Here is a 16,408-nt window from a genome sequence, read left to right as displayed (position 1 = left end):
CAATCTCAAATGTTGGTGTCTGGAGACAAGATTAAATGCAGAAGTACAAAGACTGAGAAATGCTAGCCAAACCACCTGAGCAATCTGTGGCATCAGCAAATCCTGTCAAAGAAGAAAGTTGGCTGTTGTTAGCTTTTGCTGTCTTCGTCCCCCTTAAGAAAAACATAAAATCATAAAACATAAACACAAGGTTTATATGGGCTAGAAAGTGGAATGAAGACCAGTGACATTTTGCTCACCTACCAGCTTAACCTAGAAAGAGTTGAGTCACAAATATTCATATCACAGCTACTAAAAACACAATCAGTATACTCACGGATGGATCAGAACACTATTTATAAAGTATGTTGTCATTAATCTATATGATCCCAAAATATTTCCCTAAGACCCAGATCTAGTAATATAAGTTAGCTCCTGGGTAGGAGTGTAAGTTAAACACTCCTCAGTGTCGGTGAATGAGTTAAAATGTCTTAAAGTGCTTCTCTATCCCTCCTCTCCTCCTCCCTCCCCTCTGAGTCAGGGCTATCACACTTGCTTAGTGATTACTGGAAAAGCCCTGATACACGTTTTCTCCTCTTCTCCCAAGGCTCTCAAGTCTCCAAATAAGCAGAACTGTATGAACAAACCACCTTATAAGCAGTAACACTTTGGTGCGCTTAAAATAACCAAACGAATTCAGACAGGGAAAAAGAGTGACTTTTCAATATATGAAAACATATCCCAGATTCCCACTTTCCCCTGAAGAAAACGCACCCCCACCTTCACCCTCAGAACTTACCACTTTGGCCACGCCCACACCCCCGGCACCTCAGGCCTTCAAAGCAGTCACTGGTGGCCTTTCCTCAGGGTAAGTTGATGGTTACATCCCCAATCCTAAATTTTCCAATTCAAGGCTCTTCGCTCTGCTGCTGTCAAGCAGGCCTACCCCGGATTTATTCCTAAAGGGCAAATTTCCTGCTGGGTGGCTCTAGGCTATCTGAACCAGACTAACTCCCACGTAGCACTAATCAGAACCGAATTCTCAGAGACCCTGTAAGCTTTCAAGGGTACGAGTGGATGGCCCCCTTCTGTTCAGAAATAAGTACACCCCTGTGTCTTTGGCAAGAGCAAGAATTTTTAAAACACTTAAAAGAGCATATCTCTAGAAAAATGTAAAATTAAATGAATTCTAAGCATTTCTTCTGTAGATTTTAGCCACGAGAGCATAAAACTTGGCTCTGGCGCCAATCCTTATGTCAGCTTTAGCTGTGTGTGCATTTAAAACAAAAACACAAAATGTTTTTAAAAAACAGAAAAATAAAGCAGGTTGATAAAACTTTTTTTTTAAGCAGCATGGTATAACAGCAAAGGCAGAAGTCAAGAAATTTCGGTTCCGGTCCTGGTAACTACCACTCTAGCTGGGTTACTTGGACTAGCCATTTACTGTTGTAAGGCTTGTTTACTTTTCTGCTAAAAAGACAGGGTTGGGGAGGCTGGTCTAACTGTCTCTTAGAACTCTTGCAGTTCCAAAAAAAACACACCCATCATTCTAAATTCTACTCAGTTTTGTCAAATGCATCTCTACTAGGCAAACTGTGGATACTTTTCCTTCATGAGTCTTCACACCAAACATTCAACTATGTTAAAGAGTTGATATCTTATTAAGAATAAGCACTAGAAACAAGAAAGGTTAATCTTCTGTCTTGAACACAAAAAACAAAGAAAGAAAAGGCGGGATGGAAATAAACCAAGAAGAGACTTTTGCTTCCACATTTCTACAGAATATGGATCACTTTACATTTTGTACTCAGTTTTAAATTCTCTCCCTTAACCAGGAAATTGAAACAAGTAACAAACCCCAACAAGAAACCCCACAGTCTTGGGCTGTATTTGAGAGGGAGCTTTGTGCCAAGTACAAACAAAAGTGTTGGCTCTTCTGCTTGTAGGCCCTGAAACTACAGGAAGGCAGCTCAGGTGTCGCACCCTGACCTGCCGGATCTTAGAGTGACCACTGAATGATCACACAGACCTGCCATGGAATATTCCACATCAAGTGAAAACCAGTGTTAGGCTAAATTGGGAAAATGATTTCAATATAATTTAGGTGAAAAAAGCAGGACACAAAAACTACACAAACACAGCGAACAAACTTATGGATACCAATGGGGGAAGGAGGGGGTGGGATGAATTGGGAGATTGGGATTGACATATATACACTACTATGTATAAAAAAGACAACTAATGAGAACCTACTGTACAGCACAGGGAACTCTACTCAATGCTCTGTGATGACCTAAATAGGAAGGCAATCTAAAAGAGGGGATATATGTATACATATAACTGATTCACTTTGCTGTACAGCAGAAACTAACACAACACTGTAAAGCAACTATACTCCAATACAAATTAATTTAAAAAACCCTACACAAACACTATGGCCCCAACTATATAAATTTAGTTGATGAAATACAACAAAAATTTAACAGTGATTTGTGTCATATATTTCTTCCTTTTTCCACCTAAATTTTCTATAATTTTTTCACACTTAAAATACTTTAAAATTGACCACTGAAGAAAAAAATTGAGCAAACGTCACTCTAATTTACAGGATTCCTTTCTAACCCAGCACTTACTTAAAATAACTGATCTTCCTTATTGCTTTTTTGTTTCTGTCTAGCAGTTTTTTCCACGTCAGAATTAAAAATATTTTTCGCTACCAATATTATAAGTCTGTTTCTAAATAACTTGGGTAAAGAATTCAGAAATCAAGCTGGCAGAAATTGGGTCATTTTGTAAGATATGTATTTCTCAAACCAAAAGAGGACTTTGGAGTGGCTTTAGCAAGTTCCCAAACTTTTCCTGGGAAGGAGCCTACAGGCAACACTTACTGCCAAGTTCCCCACCTTCCCCCACCTTAGTGGATCTATCAGCATACTTTTTTTTTTTTTAACATCTTTATTGGAGTATAATTGCTTTACAATGGTGTGTTAGCTTCTGCTTTATAACAAAGTGAATCAGTTATACATATACATATGTTCCCATATCTCTTCCCTCTTGCGTCTCCCTCCCTCCCACCCTCCCTATCCCACCCCTCTAGGTGGTCACAAAGCACCGAGCTGATGTCCCTGTGCTATGCAGCTGCTTCCCACTAGCTATCTATTTTATGTTTGGTAGTGTATATATGTCCATGCCACTCTCTCACTTTGTCACAGCTTACCCTTCCCCCTCCCCATATCTTCAAGTCCATTCTCTAGTAGGTCTATGTCTTTATTCCCGTCTTACCCCTAGGTTCTTCATGACCTTTTTTTTTTTTTCTTAGATTCCATATATATATGTTAGCGTATGGTATTTGTTTTTTTCTTTCTGACTTACTTCACTCTGTATGACAGACTCTAGGTCCATCCACCTCACTACAAATAACTCAATTTCATTTCCTTTTATGGCTGAGTAATATTCCAAAACTACAAATAGAATTACCATATGACCCAGCAATCCCACTACTGGGCATATACCCTGAGAAAACCATAATTCAGAAAGAGTCATGTACCAAAATGTTCATTGCAGCTCTATTTACAATAGCCAGGAGATGGAAGCAATCTAAGTGTCCATCAACAGATGAATGGATAAAGAAGATGTGGCACATATATCAGCATACTTTTTCTGTTACGGGCTAGGAGTGAACATCTTTGGCTTTGCAGGCCATAGAGTCTCTGTCGCAGTTACTCAACTGTGCCACAGTAAAGCAGCCATAGACACTATGTAAATGAATGAGCGTGGCTATGTTCCAATAAAACTTTTTTTTACAAAAACAGGCAGTGGGCCAAGTTTGGCCTGTGTGCAGTGGTCTGCCTGCCTGTGGTGTACAGCACACTAGAGAACATCCTTGGAGCTTGGAGAGACGGTGAAAAGACCTGAAGGACTGCTTGCTCCTTCACAGGGAACAACCATCGAACTTCATTTTGACAGCCACACCGATCTCCAAGAATTCTTTGAAGGTGGTGTACTAATGAACATTCCCCCCAAAATCAATGAATTGGTTCCTCAAATACAGTAGTTTTCAACCATGATACTGAGACAGACATAGCTATGTAGAATGTGCTGCAATTAATTTACTATTAATAATACAGCTCTGGTTTTCAAACGATTTTTAGAAAAAGCTTCATAAAAGGGATGATCAGTCTTATCCTTATAGCCAGCCTGGAACTATACACAGCCTTGGGTGCACCTGCAGGAGCAAAGGACTCATGTACATACTGTCAACCCATGTACGTTTGCATCAGAAGCAGCCTTAGAGACCACAGAGCCCAGCCCTTTCCATCTGAAGATAACAAATCCACTCTATGACTAACAGCTCAAACATGTCAGGTTTGGATCCGTTACAGTCTTATTAATATTCATCAAAACATACATGAAGTCAAGGAAGAAGAAACAGGAGATAGCCAAGAAGGGCGAGGGACAGTGTGACAATTTGCTAGGATAGATATCCTTTTCCTTTTATAAACTTTCATTGTTGTTCATCATAGAAAAACTTGAAAATGCATGAAAGAGAGAAGAAAAATTAAAAGCCCCCATACTATCATGGAGCAATTAACTATTGTTATCATTTTGGTTCCTTTCCCTTCAAATCCTTTCTCTGTGTATATCAGAAAAACAAAATGTTTTTAATAAGATTGATTTCTACTTTCTTCATGAAATATTATGTCATAAGCACTTCCCTATATTATTTAATATGGCTCAAAAATATGATTTTGTAATTTCTGTATTAAAAATCTATGGAATAGATGGACCATAATTATTTAAATTTCTCCCCTATTGTTGGATATTTATATCATCTCTTTATTTTTTATAATATTATATTAAAAGTTGAAAATAATCCTATGGAAGCTGATAAAACTATTTAAATATAACATTTTATATTTAGGTATTTGACAGCAGGTATTGCCTAAAGCAGAGTAATATTCTGGGGCCCTTCAGATCAAGGCACATCAGAGGACACATCAGTGACCACAGGAAGAGGTATATACCCCAGGAGCAGGCACAGAAGCACTGGACCCACGACTGGAAAATGGGCCATCTGAGACCTTGAAATTCTTTACTAAAGGCAGATCAGGTAGTAGAGTCAACCAACATGGCAAGTGGGGCCCAAGTGAGGTGGTATCACAAGACAGCCTTGACTGCTCTCTCTCTGCAACACCCTACAGAGGAAAACTGTTTTGACTGGACTGCTATTATTAAAATTGTGTAGGAGAAAGGATGTTAAAAAGATGGTGGCAGATGTTTCATTTATAGCATATAGTAAATTTGTGGGATATTCCCTTTGACATAGAAGGTCAACTAATTGGTCTTTCTCCCATGGGCAAATGGAAGAGAGTTCTCTGCTGAGTGTTTTCTCTGCAGGGTATGATGGGGCAGAATGTCAAATCAAAACAGATGTGGATGCCAGCCTGGCATCAGCAACAGCATGTATGCTTCCAGAAGTGGCAGAGGGCTCTGAAACCTCTAGCGACTTCAGCAGTAGAACCCACATATATTTCCCTTCATCTAGCTGCCAATAAGAAAACTAAAACAAATTAATAATCTAATTCATAACACTAGAAAAACCTTCCCTCATAAATTGTCTGTTCTGAAGCAAGCCAAAGGAAGAGGAATAAAGATAACTTAGTGGAGGGAAGGAGTTACAAGTGCCCTCTTGAGTTATGTATTTTTAAAAAGCTCCTCGAAATAATGACATTTACAGCAACATGGATGGACCTAGAGATTATTATACTAAGTGAAGTAAGCCAGAGAAAGACAAATACCGTATGGTATCACTTATATGTGGAATCGAAAATATGATACAAATGAACTTATTTACAAAACAGAAAGAGACACACAGACATAGAAAACAAACTTATGGTTACCAAAGGGGAAAGGGGTTGGGGAGGGATAAATTAGGAGTTTAGGATTAGTAGATACAAACTACTATATATAAAATAAACAACAAGGTCCTACTGTATAGCACAGGGGACTATATTCAATATCCTGTAATAATCCATAATGGATAAGAATATGAAAAAGAATATAGATATATATGTATAACTAAATCACTTTGCTGTACACCAAAAAGTAACACAACACTGTAAATCAACTATACTTCAATTTTAAAAAATAAGGAGAAAAAAATAAAAAAGCTCCAATTCAGATCTCAGTTTGCAAATGGAAAGATATGAAGTAAAATGCACATATGTGTATTTTATTAAATACATAAAATACAGCAAAATTAAGTCTGAGCCAGTCAAGGTAATACAACGTTACTCTTTAACTGAAAGATGGGGAAAGGAACACTTCTGATTAAAATCCATGTCTAACGCTGTGCAGTCGGCCCTTGAACAACGTGGGGGTCAATCCCAGTATAATTTACAGTTGGCCCTCCATATCCATGGTTCTTCCACATCCGCAAATTCAACCAACCAAGGACTATGTAGTGCTGTAGTATTTACTATTGAAAAATAAACACATATAAGTGGTCCCATGCAGTTCAAACCCGTGTTGTTCAAGGATCAACTGTATTTACCTATGGAATTTTTAGAAAGAGATTATTTTTCAAACCTAACTTTCCCAGAATTATTTGGGGGATAATTCATATTTTAAGTGGACAATCAAGAACAAGTCCAAAGTGGTAAAGGACAACTTTCTCCACCCCCACCCTCATTTTTCTATCTATCTGACAAAGATTTGCATGAACAGGACACACACTCTTCTTTTTGTGTCTATGCCACAAGAACTTTGGATATGCAAACAGAAGAGGTCAAGGACTAAAGATATGCCTCTCAAAACCATGAGAAGAATCAAGTTACATGTAAATTTGTCAAATGTGGAAAGTAATCACTGTCACCACTCACTCAGAACACTGGAAAGGGCTGGAGCCAATGCTTCTGGACAACGGCACAGGTGACCAACAAACCCATGTGAAATAAACACTGAATGTCAAACACCACAAAGTTAGTTGTCACAGTATCTGATCACAAACAACTCCTACAGGCATACTTGGAAGTGTGTTTTTCAAGACCTAAGTCAAGTTTATGGAAAGCGTTGGTAAGGTCACAGCACACACACTTACCTTACCAGTGCATCTGGTTTGCTTAGCTGGTTATTAGGAATACAGTTTTCCATTAAGTCCTTGTGTGCACTTGGGCTCTTGCTAGGGCATTTCTGCTTCTTCTCGTTTTTACTAGACGAGGAAGGAATGCTCCCATTTGTGGCGCTGTGACTTCGAGGTGAGGAGTTCACAACTCCACTGGCATTTTTGTAGTTTTTTGAGGAAGCAGTGCATGAGTCCTCTTTCAAGAGATTTTCTGTACTTCCCACGAGATCATTATTTAATCTTTTACTATTGATATGGTTTTCCATATACTCAATTTCTTGTATTTTAGAGTCTACAGGTTGTAGAATATTGTTGTTATTTATTCCAAGGTTGTGTTTTTTGGCATCTTTGTCTTTTTCTTTCCCTTTTTCTCGGTATTCTATCTCTGGCAAAGTTGTGGAGAGTTTTTTATTGGCTGGGATACCTCCGTTGTGGTGTATGAGGATTGAGGAATCCATATCAGGTAATCCTTTGGCTGCTACAATACCAAAAACAAACCAACAAGCAAAGAAAACCCACACTGGAATATTTAGTTGTAAAAAAACCACAATGGATTGATTCAATACACTGCATCATCTACACTTAGAAACTCACTACCTTAAGCTGCAAACTCATTCAGAAGCAATAACCGCACCACTTATGCTAACTTCAAGAAGCAAATCCAAATAAATTTGAGAAGCTGCACATTTAGAAAATCGCCATCATTTATAAACACCAAGCCATTAAAGTTTTGGCCTTGAAAGTAATATGAGGATTTTACAATTAAGTCATACTTCACTTATCAGTCAAATCAAACTTGTCTATCACGGGGGTGATAGGACACAGGCACATCATACTCTTAAAAGGTCACATTTTAAAAGATGCTTAGATTAAACAAACTTAATAATTTTACTGCAAAGAAAGAGATTAAATGAAACAAAAAGGTGTGATGTTAGGATACAGGGCATCTATCCTCTGCCGGACTTTATCATTAAAGTAATAAGAAGTCTATTATCATTTACTAGGCCACTTACAAAGAATTTTCTGTATCAGGTCTACATATTCCAACTTGTCAAAGTCTACTTGAAGAGATAATTTTGCACCACACCAGATAATAAGATTTTGTCATGTATCAACTAAAAACATGACCCTCTCAAACCAAAGAAAACTGGTATTGCTATCAATTCATCTGTTGAATTGGTTATATATTCATGAAAGAGGTTGTATTAGAAAAAGGTCAATCTGAGATCCATGTTGCATTATACAAACCATTTAAAGTGAGACCTAGCCATCTTTGCTCTATTCAGAAGAATTTTGACTTATAAAACAATTCTATATGTTTACATCTCTATCTTGCTTATACTTTGGTTCTTGGTTTGCTTCAATTACAAATGCACATAGTTATATACACTATTTTGTTACTGAGAATAAATATTTTAAAATATTTATAACAAATAAAATATTAAAATAGAAAATAAGCTATAAAAATGAAATATATAAAAATAATAAAATAAACGTATTTAAAAGCACATGGCCTTCAGACACTAGGTAGAAAACATCACGCACATTCTGTATTTCATGACCAAACAAAGCAACAGCCCTGAAGAGGCACACCAGAAGACAGGAAAACCCTTGGTAATTTTCCAGAGCCCTAGCAACTTTTCCGAAAAAAAAAAAAACAAAAACTGACAGACAAAATAATGCCTAACCTATTGAGTCAATAGCTTTAGAGTAAAGACCTACCTTCCTCAGCCTCTTTTTCTTGCTTTTGTAGCATTTGTTGCTCTGCGGGGAGGGCTTGTTGAAGAAGCTGCATGTAAAATTCGTTCTCTTTCTGCACTTCCTTCTGCTTCCTCAACCGCATTTTGTAGCTTACATAACTTTTGAAGCCAAAGCCCAAAGTCACCACAGGGTACCCAATACTAGAAAGAAGACAATACCGCCAGTAATTGTAAGTTAAAAACAAACAACATGTGCATCAAGTACATGAGGACACCTATGACTGAAATTAAGAAATTCTAGATGATGATGATAGTTGAGCATTCAGTAAACACACACGTATTGTGTAATGCATGCTGTGGAAATCAGAGGCAGCTGGCACGTAGAACAAACCCCCAGGGAACAGCAGGACTGCTGGACCATAAGAGGCTGCCCATCAGACTTTGGCATTCTTCAAATGAACTCAAGGAGTTACCGCAGGGACTGTTGGATACAGTGGCTAATGTCTTTGATTAACACTGAACTGCCTTATGCATGATTAGAACTTAGGCATCTGTATGCTTTTAAGAACTAACAGGGTAGAGATTTTATGAGTGGTCATAAGTGAACATTACAAGTGTTAAAAAAATCAAAAGGACATCATTTGGTTTTTAATACTAGAAGGCAGGGTCAAATTCAGGTCACTAATCTTCTTGCTGCCTGAGGGGTACGGTCACCAGTTATTCCTGGAAAATTAGTTCATACATAAACACTCTATCAAACATAAATTCAAGAATCATTTAACTAAGTATCTGATGTTATCAGTGCCAACAACTGGTTTGCACCAACAAATTAAACCACCTGTACTTACAACCCTAATCTCTGGGATAAAAAGTTGAAATATTTTCATTCAACTCATCAGTCTGTCTAATATCATTTCAAAGTCTCTGAAAACACTGTTGAAACTCATATTAAGCTTCATTAACATGAAAACAACAATTATAATTAGTCTAAACGTGATCACACCACAAATTTAAAGTGACAAGTTTTACTGACCAGGTTTATTTAATTCACTTGTTTGTGAAAAGACTTTAAACATACTGGAAACTATTTTTTTGTTGTTGATTCCTATTTGTTTTGGTTTCTGCCATAAATATTAGCAAAAATTGGTGTATTTAAAAGAAATATACATTACGTGGTTATTTCCGCAATAGATAGAAACAAGAATCAAGCTCATTTTAAAACATGTTTCATGGTTTAAGGTTAAAAATAATATTCCTTAAAAAATTATTAATAATATTCTCTTACTTTTGTAAATAGGCAAAGGAAATTGTAAGTTCATTTAAGCTCCATGAAATAGCCATATATTTCACTAAGACTTTTTGGAATCATTATCTGATTACAATAAAAATAGATAACATATATCAGACACCTATGTGCTTGGCATTAAGTTAAACACTTTACATATATCACCTTATTTCATCTCTCCCATGACACCCCATGAGACAGGTTCCCAATATATAGGTAAGAGAACTCAGGCTTAGAGAGGGTGACGTGTCCGAGGCAACAAAGCTGTTAGGGGGCAAAGCTGGGATTCAAACACCCATCTGCCTGACTACAGGGCTCATGTTCTTTACCACACCATGTTATGTTATCTTCTGGATTCATGTAATATCTATGAGAAAAAATTTACAATTGAAAACACTGAATTAGATTACAGATTAAGAATACACATAATACTCACCAGTGAGCAGCAAATGGACGACAAAGGTCTACATGAAAATTTTTGAGATCTTTAAATCTAATTGCTGCTTCAATATAAACAAAGAGTATCCAGAGGGATACTGTGGGCAAACACACTCCCCTTTCTGTGGGAAAGTAGCAGAGAGACAAGCATCAATGAAACATTAACTAATATAACAGATGGGTTGTTTGGGAGACTGGCTCAACTACAGTAACTTTAAGACTTTCAAACTCGGGACTTCCCTGGTGGCACAGTGATTAAGACTCCGCGCTCTCAATGCAGGGGGCCTGTGTTTGATCCCTAGTCAGGGAACTATATCCCACATGCATGCTGCAACTAAGAGTTCGCATGCCACAACTAAGGAGCCCGTGAGCCACAACTAAAGAGCCCACCTGCTGCAACTCAGACTCAGCGCAAGCAAATAAATAAATTAAAAAAAAAAAAGACTTCCAAACTAATTAAAAAGCAATATGATCCAAACTGAAAGCTTTTATATGACAAAAGACGCCTGGAATCATAGACAAAAATAAAAACAAGCATTCTGGCAGATAATATTTACAATATATGTGAAACAAAGAAGTCATAGCCCTAGCATACAAAGAGCTCCTACAAATCAATAGAAAGTCAACTGAAGAAAAAAATTTGAAAGTCATAAAAGAAAAAATATAGATGGCTAAAAAACATGTGAAAAGATGCCAACTTCATTACTGATTAGGGAGATAAAAATTTTTTAAATGAGATTCTATTATTTTAGCCTATCAGATAAAGCAAAAATTTTAAAGATGGGTAATAGCATAGGGAAGATATGTGAAACACTTCCTTCTCATACTCAGCAATAATATAAATTGGGGCAACTTTCTTAGAAGGCAATTTGGCAGTATAGTTAAAAATACTTATACCTTTGACCCAGAAATTCCAATTCCAGGAATTTACCCTACAGAAATACAAAAGAGCCCTGGGAAAAATGTATAAGAATATTCAATGTATTATTTGCAATAGCAAAAATTAGGACTTAGAATGAACTTAAATGCCTATCAACAGGAAATGTTTAATTATGATAAATCTATATAATGAAATATGATGCAGCTTTTCAAAAGGATGAAGATCTGTACTACCACAAAATATGTAAAAAACACAAATTCTTAAGTAAGAATGAGTTACACAGCACTAAGAAATGTTTGACATTTAAGTATTACTCAAAAAATTTTTTTTCTTAACTACAAGCTCATATTCCTTTTGTAATTAAAAACAATTTTCAATGTAGGAAAAAGCAACGTGCAATAGAATAAATAAAACTCAAATAATGAGATAATTTTCACTGGGCTTTAGAATCAAAGTCTGTAGGCTATGTCCATCTATGTCAGGACATGACTAATAATGGGATATTTCATGAAAGACAGACCACAAAGGCATGAGATCCACTAACTCTGGAAAGATCTCCTTTGAGACCATATAAAGCTAGCAAGTTACAGAAGACAGAACTGGAGGGAAAACTCAGTGACCTGAAGAACTAAATGGCTTTTTTCTAAGACTCTTTAGGATGAAACACAAGAAAAATTATAGCATCTTGGTACTAGAAAGATGATCACTTAGCCCAACTTTCATTTTATGGAAGAGTAAAGTGAGGCCCAGAGTTTATACAAATTGGGTCCAAATCACAGAGATAACAATGAATCTGCTTCTAAGGAGAACCTAAATCCCCATAGACCTAGTCCATAAGGTAAGAAGACACTCGAAGCTCCGTGAAGACAGCTAATGGTCTCAACCATTCTTACAGATTTAATGTACTAGAAAAAGTGTATTTTCACAATGCAGGAAGACCAACAGCAACCCTTAGGATAATGCATTTTCAATTTCATTTCAAAATGCATTTAAAAAAAGGGCTTCCCTGGTGGCGCAGTGGTTGCGAGTCCGCCTGCCGATGCAGGGGACGCGGGTTCGTGCCCCGGTCGGGGAGGATCCCACATGCCGCGGAGCGGCTGGGCCCGTGAGCCATGGCCGCTGAGCCTGCGCGTCCGGAGCCTGTGCTCCGCAACGGGAGAAGCCACAACAGTGAGAGGCCCGCGTACAGCATAAAAAAAAAAAAAATTTATATTCTGTACTCCCCTTATTAATTTCTAAAGTTATCATAAACAAAATAAGCACATTACAGAAAAAACAGAAAAATTTAGATAAGCTACCCATATTTCTACACCTATAAAATAAATAAGATCAAACCATGTTGAAAATATTTTTGAACTAGTATAATAGTCATGTTGTACATACAGGTGGTTTTTAGGTATTCTTTTGGCTTCTGTTATGTATGTATGTATGTATGTATTTAGGCCATGCTGTGCAGCACGTGGGCTCTTAGTTCCCCAACCAGGGATCGAACCCGTGTCGTCTACAGTAGAAGCGTGGAGTCTTAACCACTGGACCTCCAGGGTAGTCCCGTACATACAGTTTTATATCCTGTTTTCTCCCTCTTAATAGCAAGGAAAAAAAATTAATGATATAATATTTTCATTCTTTTGTGGCAATATATAATTTCATCAACCATTCGTAACATTCTTAAGAAAAATTTAAAATTTTAACAACTGAAAGAGAAATTAATCCCAAGCTATAAAAATTGCACTCATATTTATTGGGCCTAATAAGAACACAAAGTTAGTTTTGTTTGTTCACTAATCATTCCAAATTAAAACATACTTCATAATGTAGGTATTCCAACATGCATTTCTGAGCCTAGAGCTAAGGAGAGGCCAATATCATTTATAACATTAGCTTCATTGCTGCCCTGTGGGTCACCCACTGAACTCCAACAGGTTCTATTAACAGTTATATGAGTAGTTTTTTCTCAACTATTAAGACATTATTAAAGTAATTTAGGGAATCATTACAGTTCATCAGAGTCAGAGATTATCTGAGCTCGAAGGCTCCCTTAAACACTGTCTAGATTACTCTACCCTCACATGACAGAGAAGAAGCTGAGACCTAGAGAGAATGACAAGTATAAACGGCAACTCACTCGAAACTGAGGGCCAGGACAAGGAAATAGAAGTAAAAACTGGTATATAGGAAAATCACTTTAACTAGAGGAAAGCAGACTAAGGAACCAGCATGCTAGCTTATAAATTCAGTCAGATATGAGAGAGCGCTAAAGATGGAGAAAACAATGCTCGAAGTGGATACTTTAAATAAGAGCTGAACTGTTCTTCTACCATGGGACAACATCATCCTTATAGTATTTAGAGAAGAGAATGACTGTTGCTCCAGACAGCTTTTATTAGTTGGTGCTTCAACAGCGGTCAAAATTCTACAGGTTGCAGCTGGGCCTAGGAATCAAGTTTCATGCAGCTTTGCAGAGAAATGTGACGATCTGAGAGCAAATCATCATATCCCCATGCGTCCCTTGTGCAGGCTTCATAGTGGACTGGAGCTATCAAAACATCTCAGGTCATCTTAGTTTGTAATAGCAAAAGAATAGCCCTAAGAAGAAGGGAGGTGGCTACGTAGCTCCACTCAAGTCAGAACATACCTGAAATAGTACATTTTGGTTTAAAGAGCCACTAAGAACTAGGGAGATCAGAATGGTGCAAGTGCTTAAAATAACATACAAGCAAAAGCTGATGAAATAGGAGATGCTTTGGTCCACAGAAAAGAAGATGAGAGGATATGACAGTGTCTTTAAGGCTCTGAAGAAATGTTAACATGGATGGAAGATTACGCTCATTCAGTGTGGCTCTAATGCAGGGGTCCCATGTTTGGACTAGAGGGATGGTCTGTAAGCCCTTTAAAATAAAAAAAAATTTTTTTCTGTATATTTCCATGTGTTTTTCTGGGGAAAGCCCTTTATATCCTCTAAGTGATCAGTGAGTCCCAAGACAGTCAAGACATGCTGGGTCAAAAGTGTAAGGAGGAAAATTCTGGCTCAGTAGGAGGAAGAATTTTCTATTCCAGTTGCCCCAAAACAACAGTAGTAAGTTCCTTGTCACTAGATTTTCAATCAGAGATTAAACCACCATGTGCCAGGGATGCTGTGGGGACTCTTATGCCAAATAAGGGTTCAACTAAATGACTTCTGACATTCCTTTCAATACTGAAGCTGAAGGAACATTTTTCCTATTTGGCACATGGCTGTCTTCAAGTCCACCTAAATAAAACCTGCTTCAACTTTTTTTAAAAAAATGGATATCTTCATAATGAGAGTTGGTAACTGAAATGTCTACAATCAAAATATCAAATCATAAAGGCTTAAAGTTTTGATTCAATAATAAAAAAATAAATTTTAAAGGTATATTATAATCTATTATGAAAAGGGACCTTTAAAATGTCCACATTTATACACTACCAAATGTAAAACAGATAGCAAGTGGGAAGCAGCAGCACAGCACAGGGAGATCAGCTTGGTGCTTTGTGACCACCTAAAGGAGCGGGATAGGGAGGGTGGGAGGGAGATGCAAGAGGGAGGGGATATGGGGATATACGTATACATATAGCTGATTCACTTTGTTATACAGCAGAAACTAACACAACATTGTAAAGCAATTATACTCCAATAAAGATGTTAAAAAAAAATTGAAGGATTAAAAAAAAGTTCACAGTAAACTCAACTCTAAATAATTTATTCAAGGAAATCACATTAAAAAAGTTTGAATCTAAGATTTCTATCTATCTAAGAAACCATTAAAACTTACCTGTGTGCCATACGTACTGAACCCACACATATGTACTAGCAGCAAAAAAAAGCCATTGTATGGGGATGAACAGCAGACATATTATATTTGACGTGAATGCTACACAAACAAAAAATACTGAGAAGGCCTAAAGGGAAAAACAAAATAAAAAACATATCTTAGAGCATGTTAATTTCAAACAGAGATTATTAAAAGCACATTGGACAAAATCTCTCAAACTGCTATGCAATAACTACAGAACAAGTTACAACAGGAAATTTTAAATAGTTAAAATCACCCATATAAAAAGTAGTCGTTAATTTAGCATTAAAGAATAATCCTATTTATGGCCTCAAATCATGAAGAACTGGACCAGAACAAACAGGTTGATTCACAGAGAGTTTACTTGGACTCCACAGGTGGGTTACCTAAAAGAAACAGAATTTTAACACAGAAAAGCCTCCTCTCTCCTCACAAAATATTACTAAAGAGACTCATTCTTAAAGGATAGGCTGTTGGAGCACAGATAAAACACAACTGTGGCAAGAATTACACTGATGTTCATAATTTTAACAATGCAGCTTCCTCTGGACACATCATTATCTATTACTAACAGGACATGAGCTCAAAACCATCTTTTCAAGGCATGGATTTGCTCTGACCAAAGCACCAGGCCTGGGTAGAAGAGGTACAGGTTTAAGATGTGGCTCTGGAACACAACAGAACTACAGGTCAACCAAGGGAGCAAGCCCAGGCCTATGCCCTTGCTCTAATCCAGTAGTTCTCAAAACATGATCTGGGGATCCCTGGGGATCTCTGAGATCCTTCCAGGGAGTCTTCCAGGTAAAATAATTTTATAATAATACTAAGGCGTTATCTGCCTCTTTCATGCTCATTTACTCAGGAGTATGGTGGTGTCTTCTAGAAGTTACACGATAAGTGATATTGTAATCACCTGAGTTCACAAGCAGATATGAAAATCCAGCTGTCTTCTATTAAGCCAGACATTAGAGAGATTTTCAAAAATGTAGTCAATCTTCTAATTATTTTGTTTTGGAAAATACAGTTATTTTTCATTTTGAAATGTAATGTGTATTAACATGTAATGGGTTTATTATTGCTTTTTTAAGTGAATTAAGTATTCAATTTTTATTTTAAATTTTATTTTATTTTAAATAAAAATTTAAATTTTTTATTTTTATTTAAATTAAATAAGTATTAAAATTTTTT

The 16,408-nt window shown here is 36.9% G+C and overlaps 1 protein-coding gene across 1 annotated transcript in view; it reads right to left on the bottom strand.

The window, feature by feature from the left end:
• MACO1 (macoilin 1) overlaps positions 1-16,408 on the bottom strand; it is a 57,839-nt gene that overhangs the window by 25,607 nt on the left and 15,824 nt on the right. The window contains exons 3-6 of the mRNA XM_032639495.1: positions 15,200-15,326; positions 10,524-10,647; positions 8,825-9,003; positions 7,079-7,580 (exon numbers count right to left, since the gene is read on the bottom strand). Coding sequence (XP_032495386.1) covers positions 7,079-7,580; positions 8,825-9,003; positions 10,524-10,647; positions 15,200-15,326 — 932 coding nt within the window. The remainder of the gene's footprint in view (positions 1-7,078; positions 7,581-8,824; positions 9,004-10,523; positions 10,648-15,199; positions 15,327-16,408) is intronic.

The sequence above is a fragment of the Phocoena sinus genome, chromosome 1, assembly GCF_008692025.1.
Source record: "Phocoena sinus isolate mPhoSin1 chromosome 1, mPhoSin1.pri, whole genome shotgun sequence".
NCBI lineage: Eukaryota > Metazoa > Chordata > Mammalia > Artiodactyla > Phocoenidae > Phocoena > Phocoena sinus.
The sequence above is the reverse complement of the archived record's forward strand: the minus strand, read 5'-3'. Positions and strand labels throughout refer to the sequence as shown.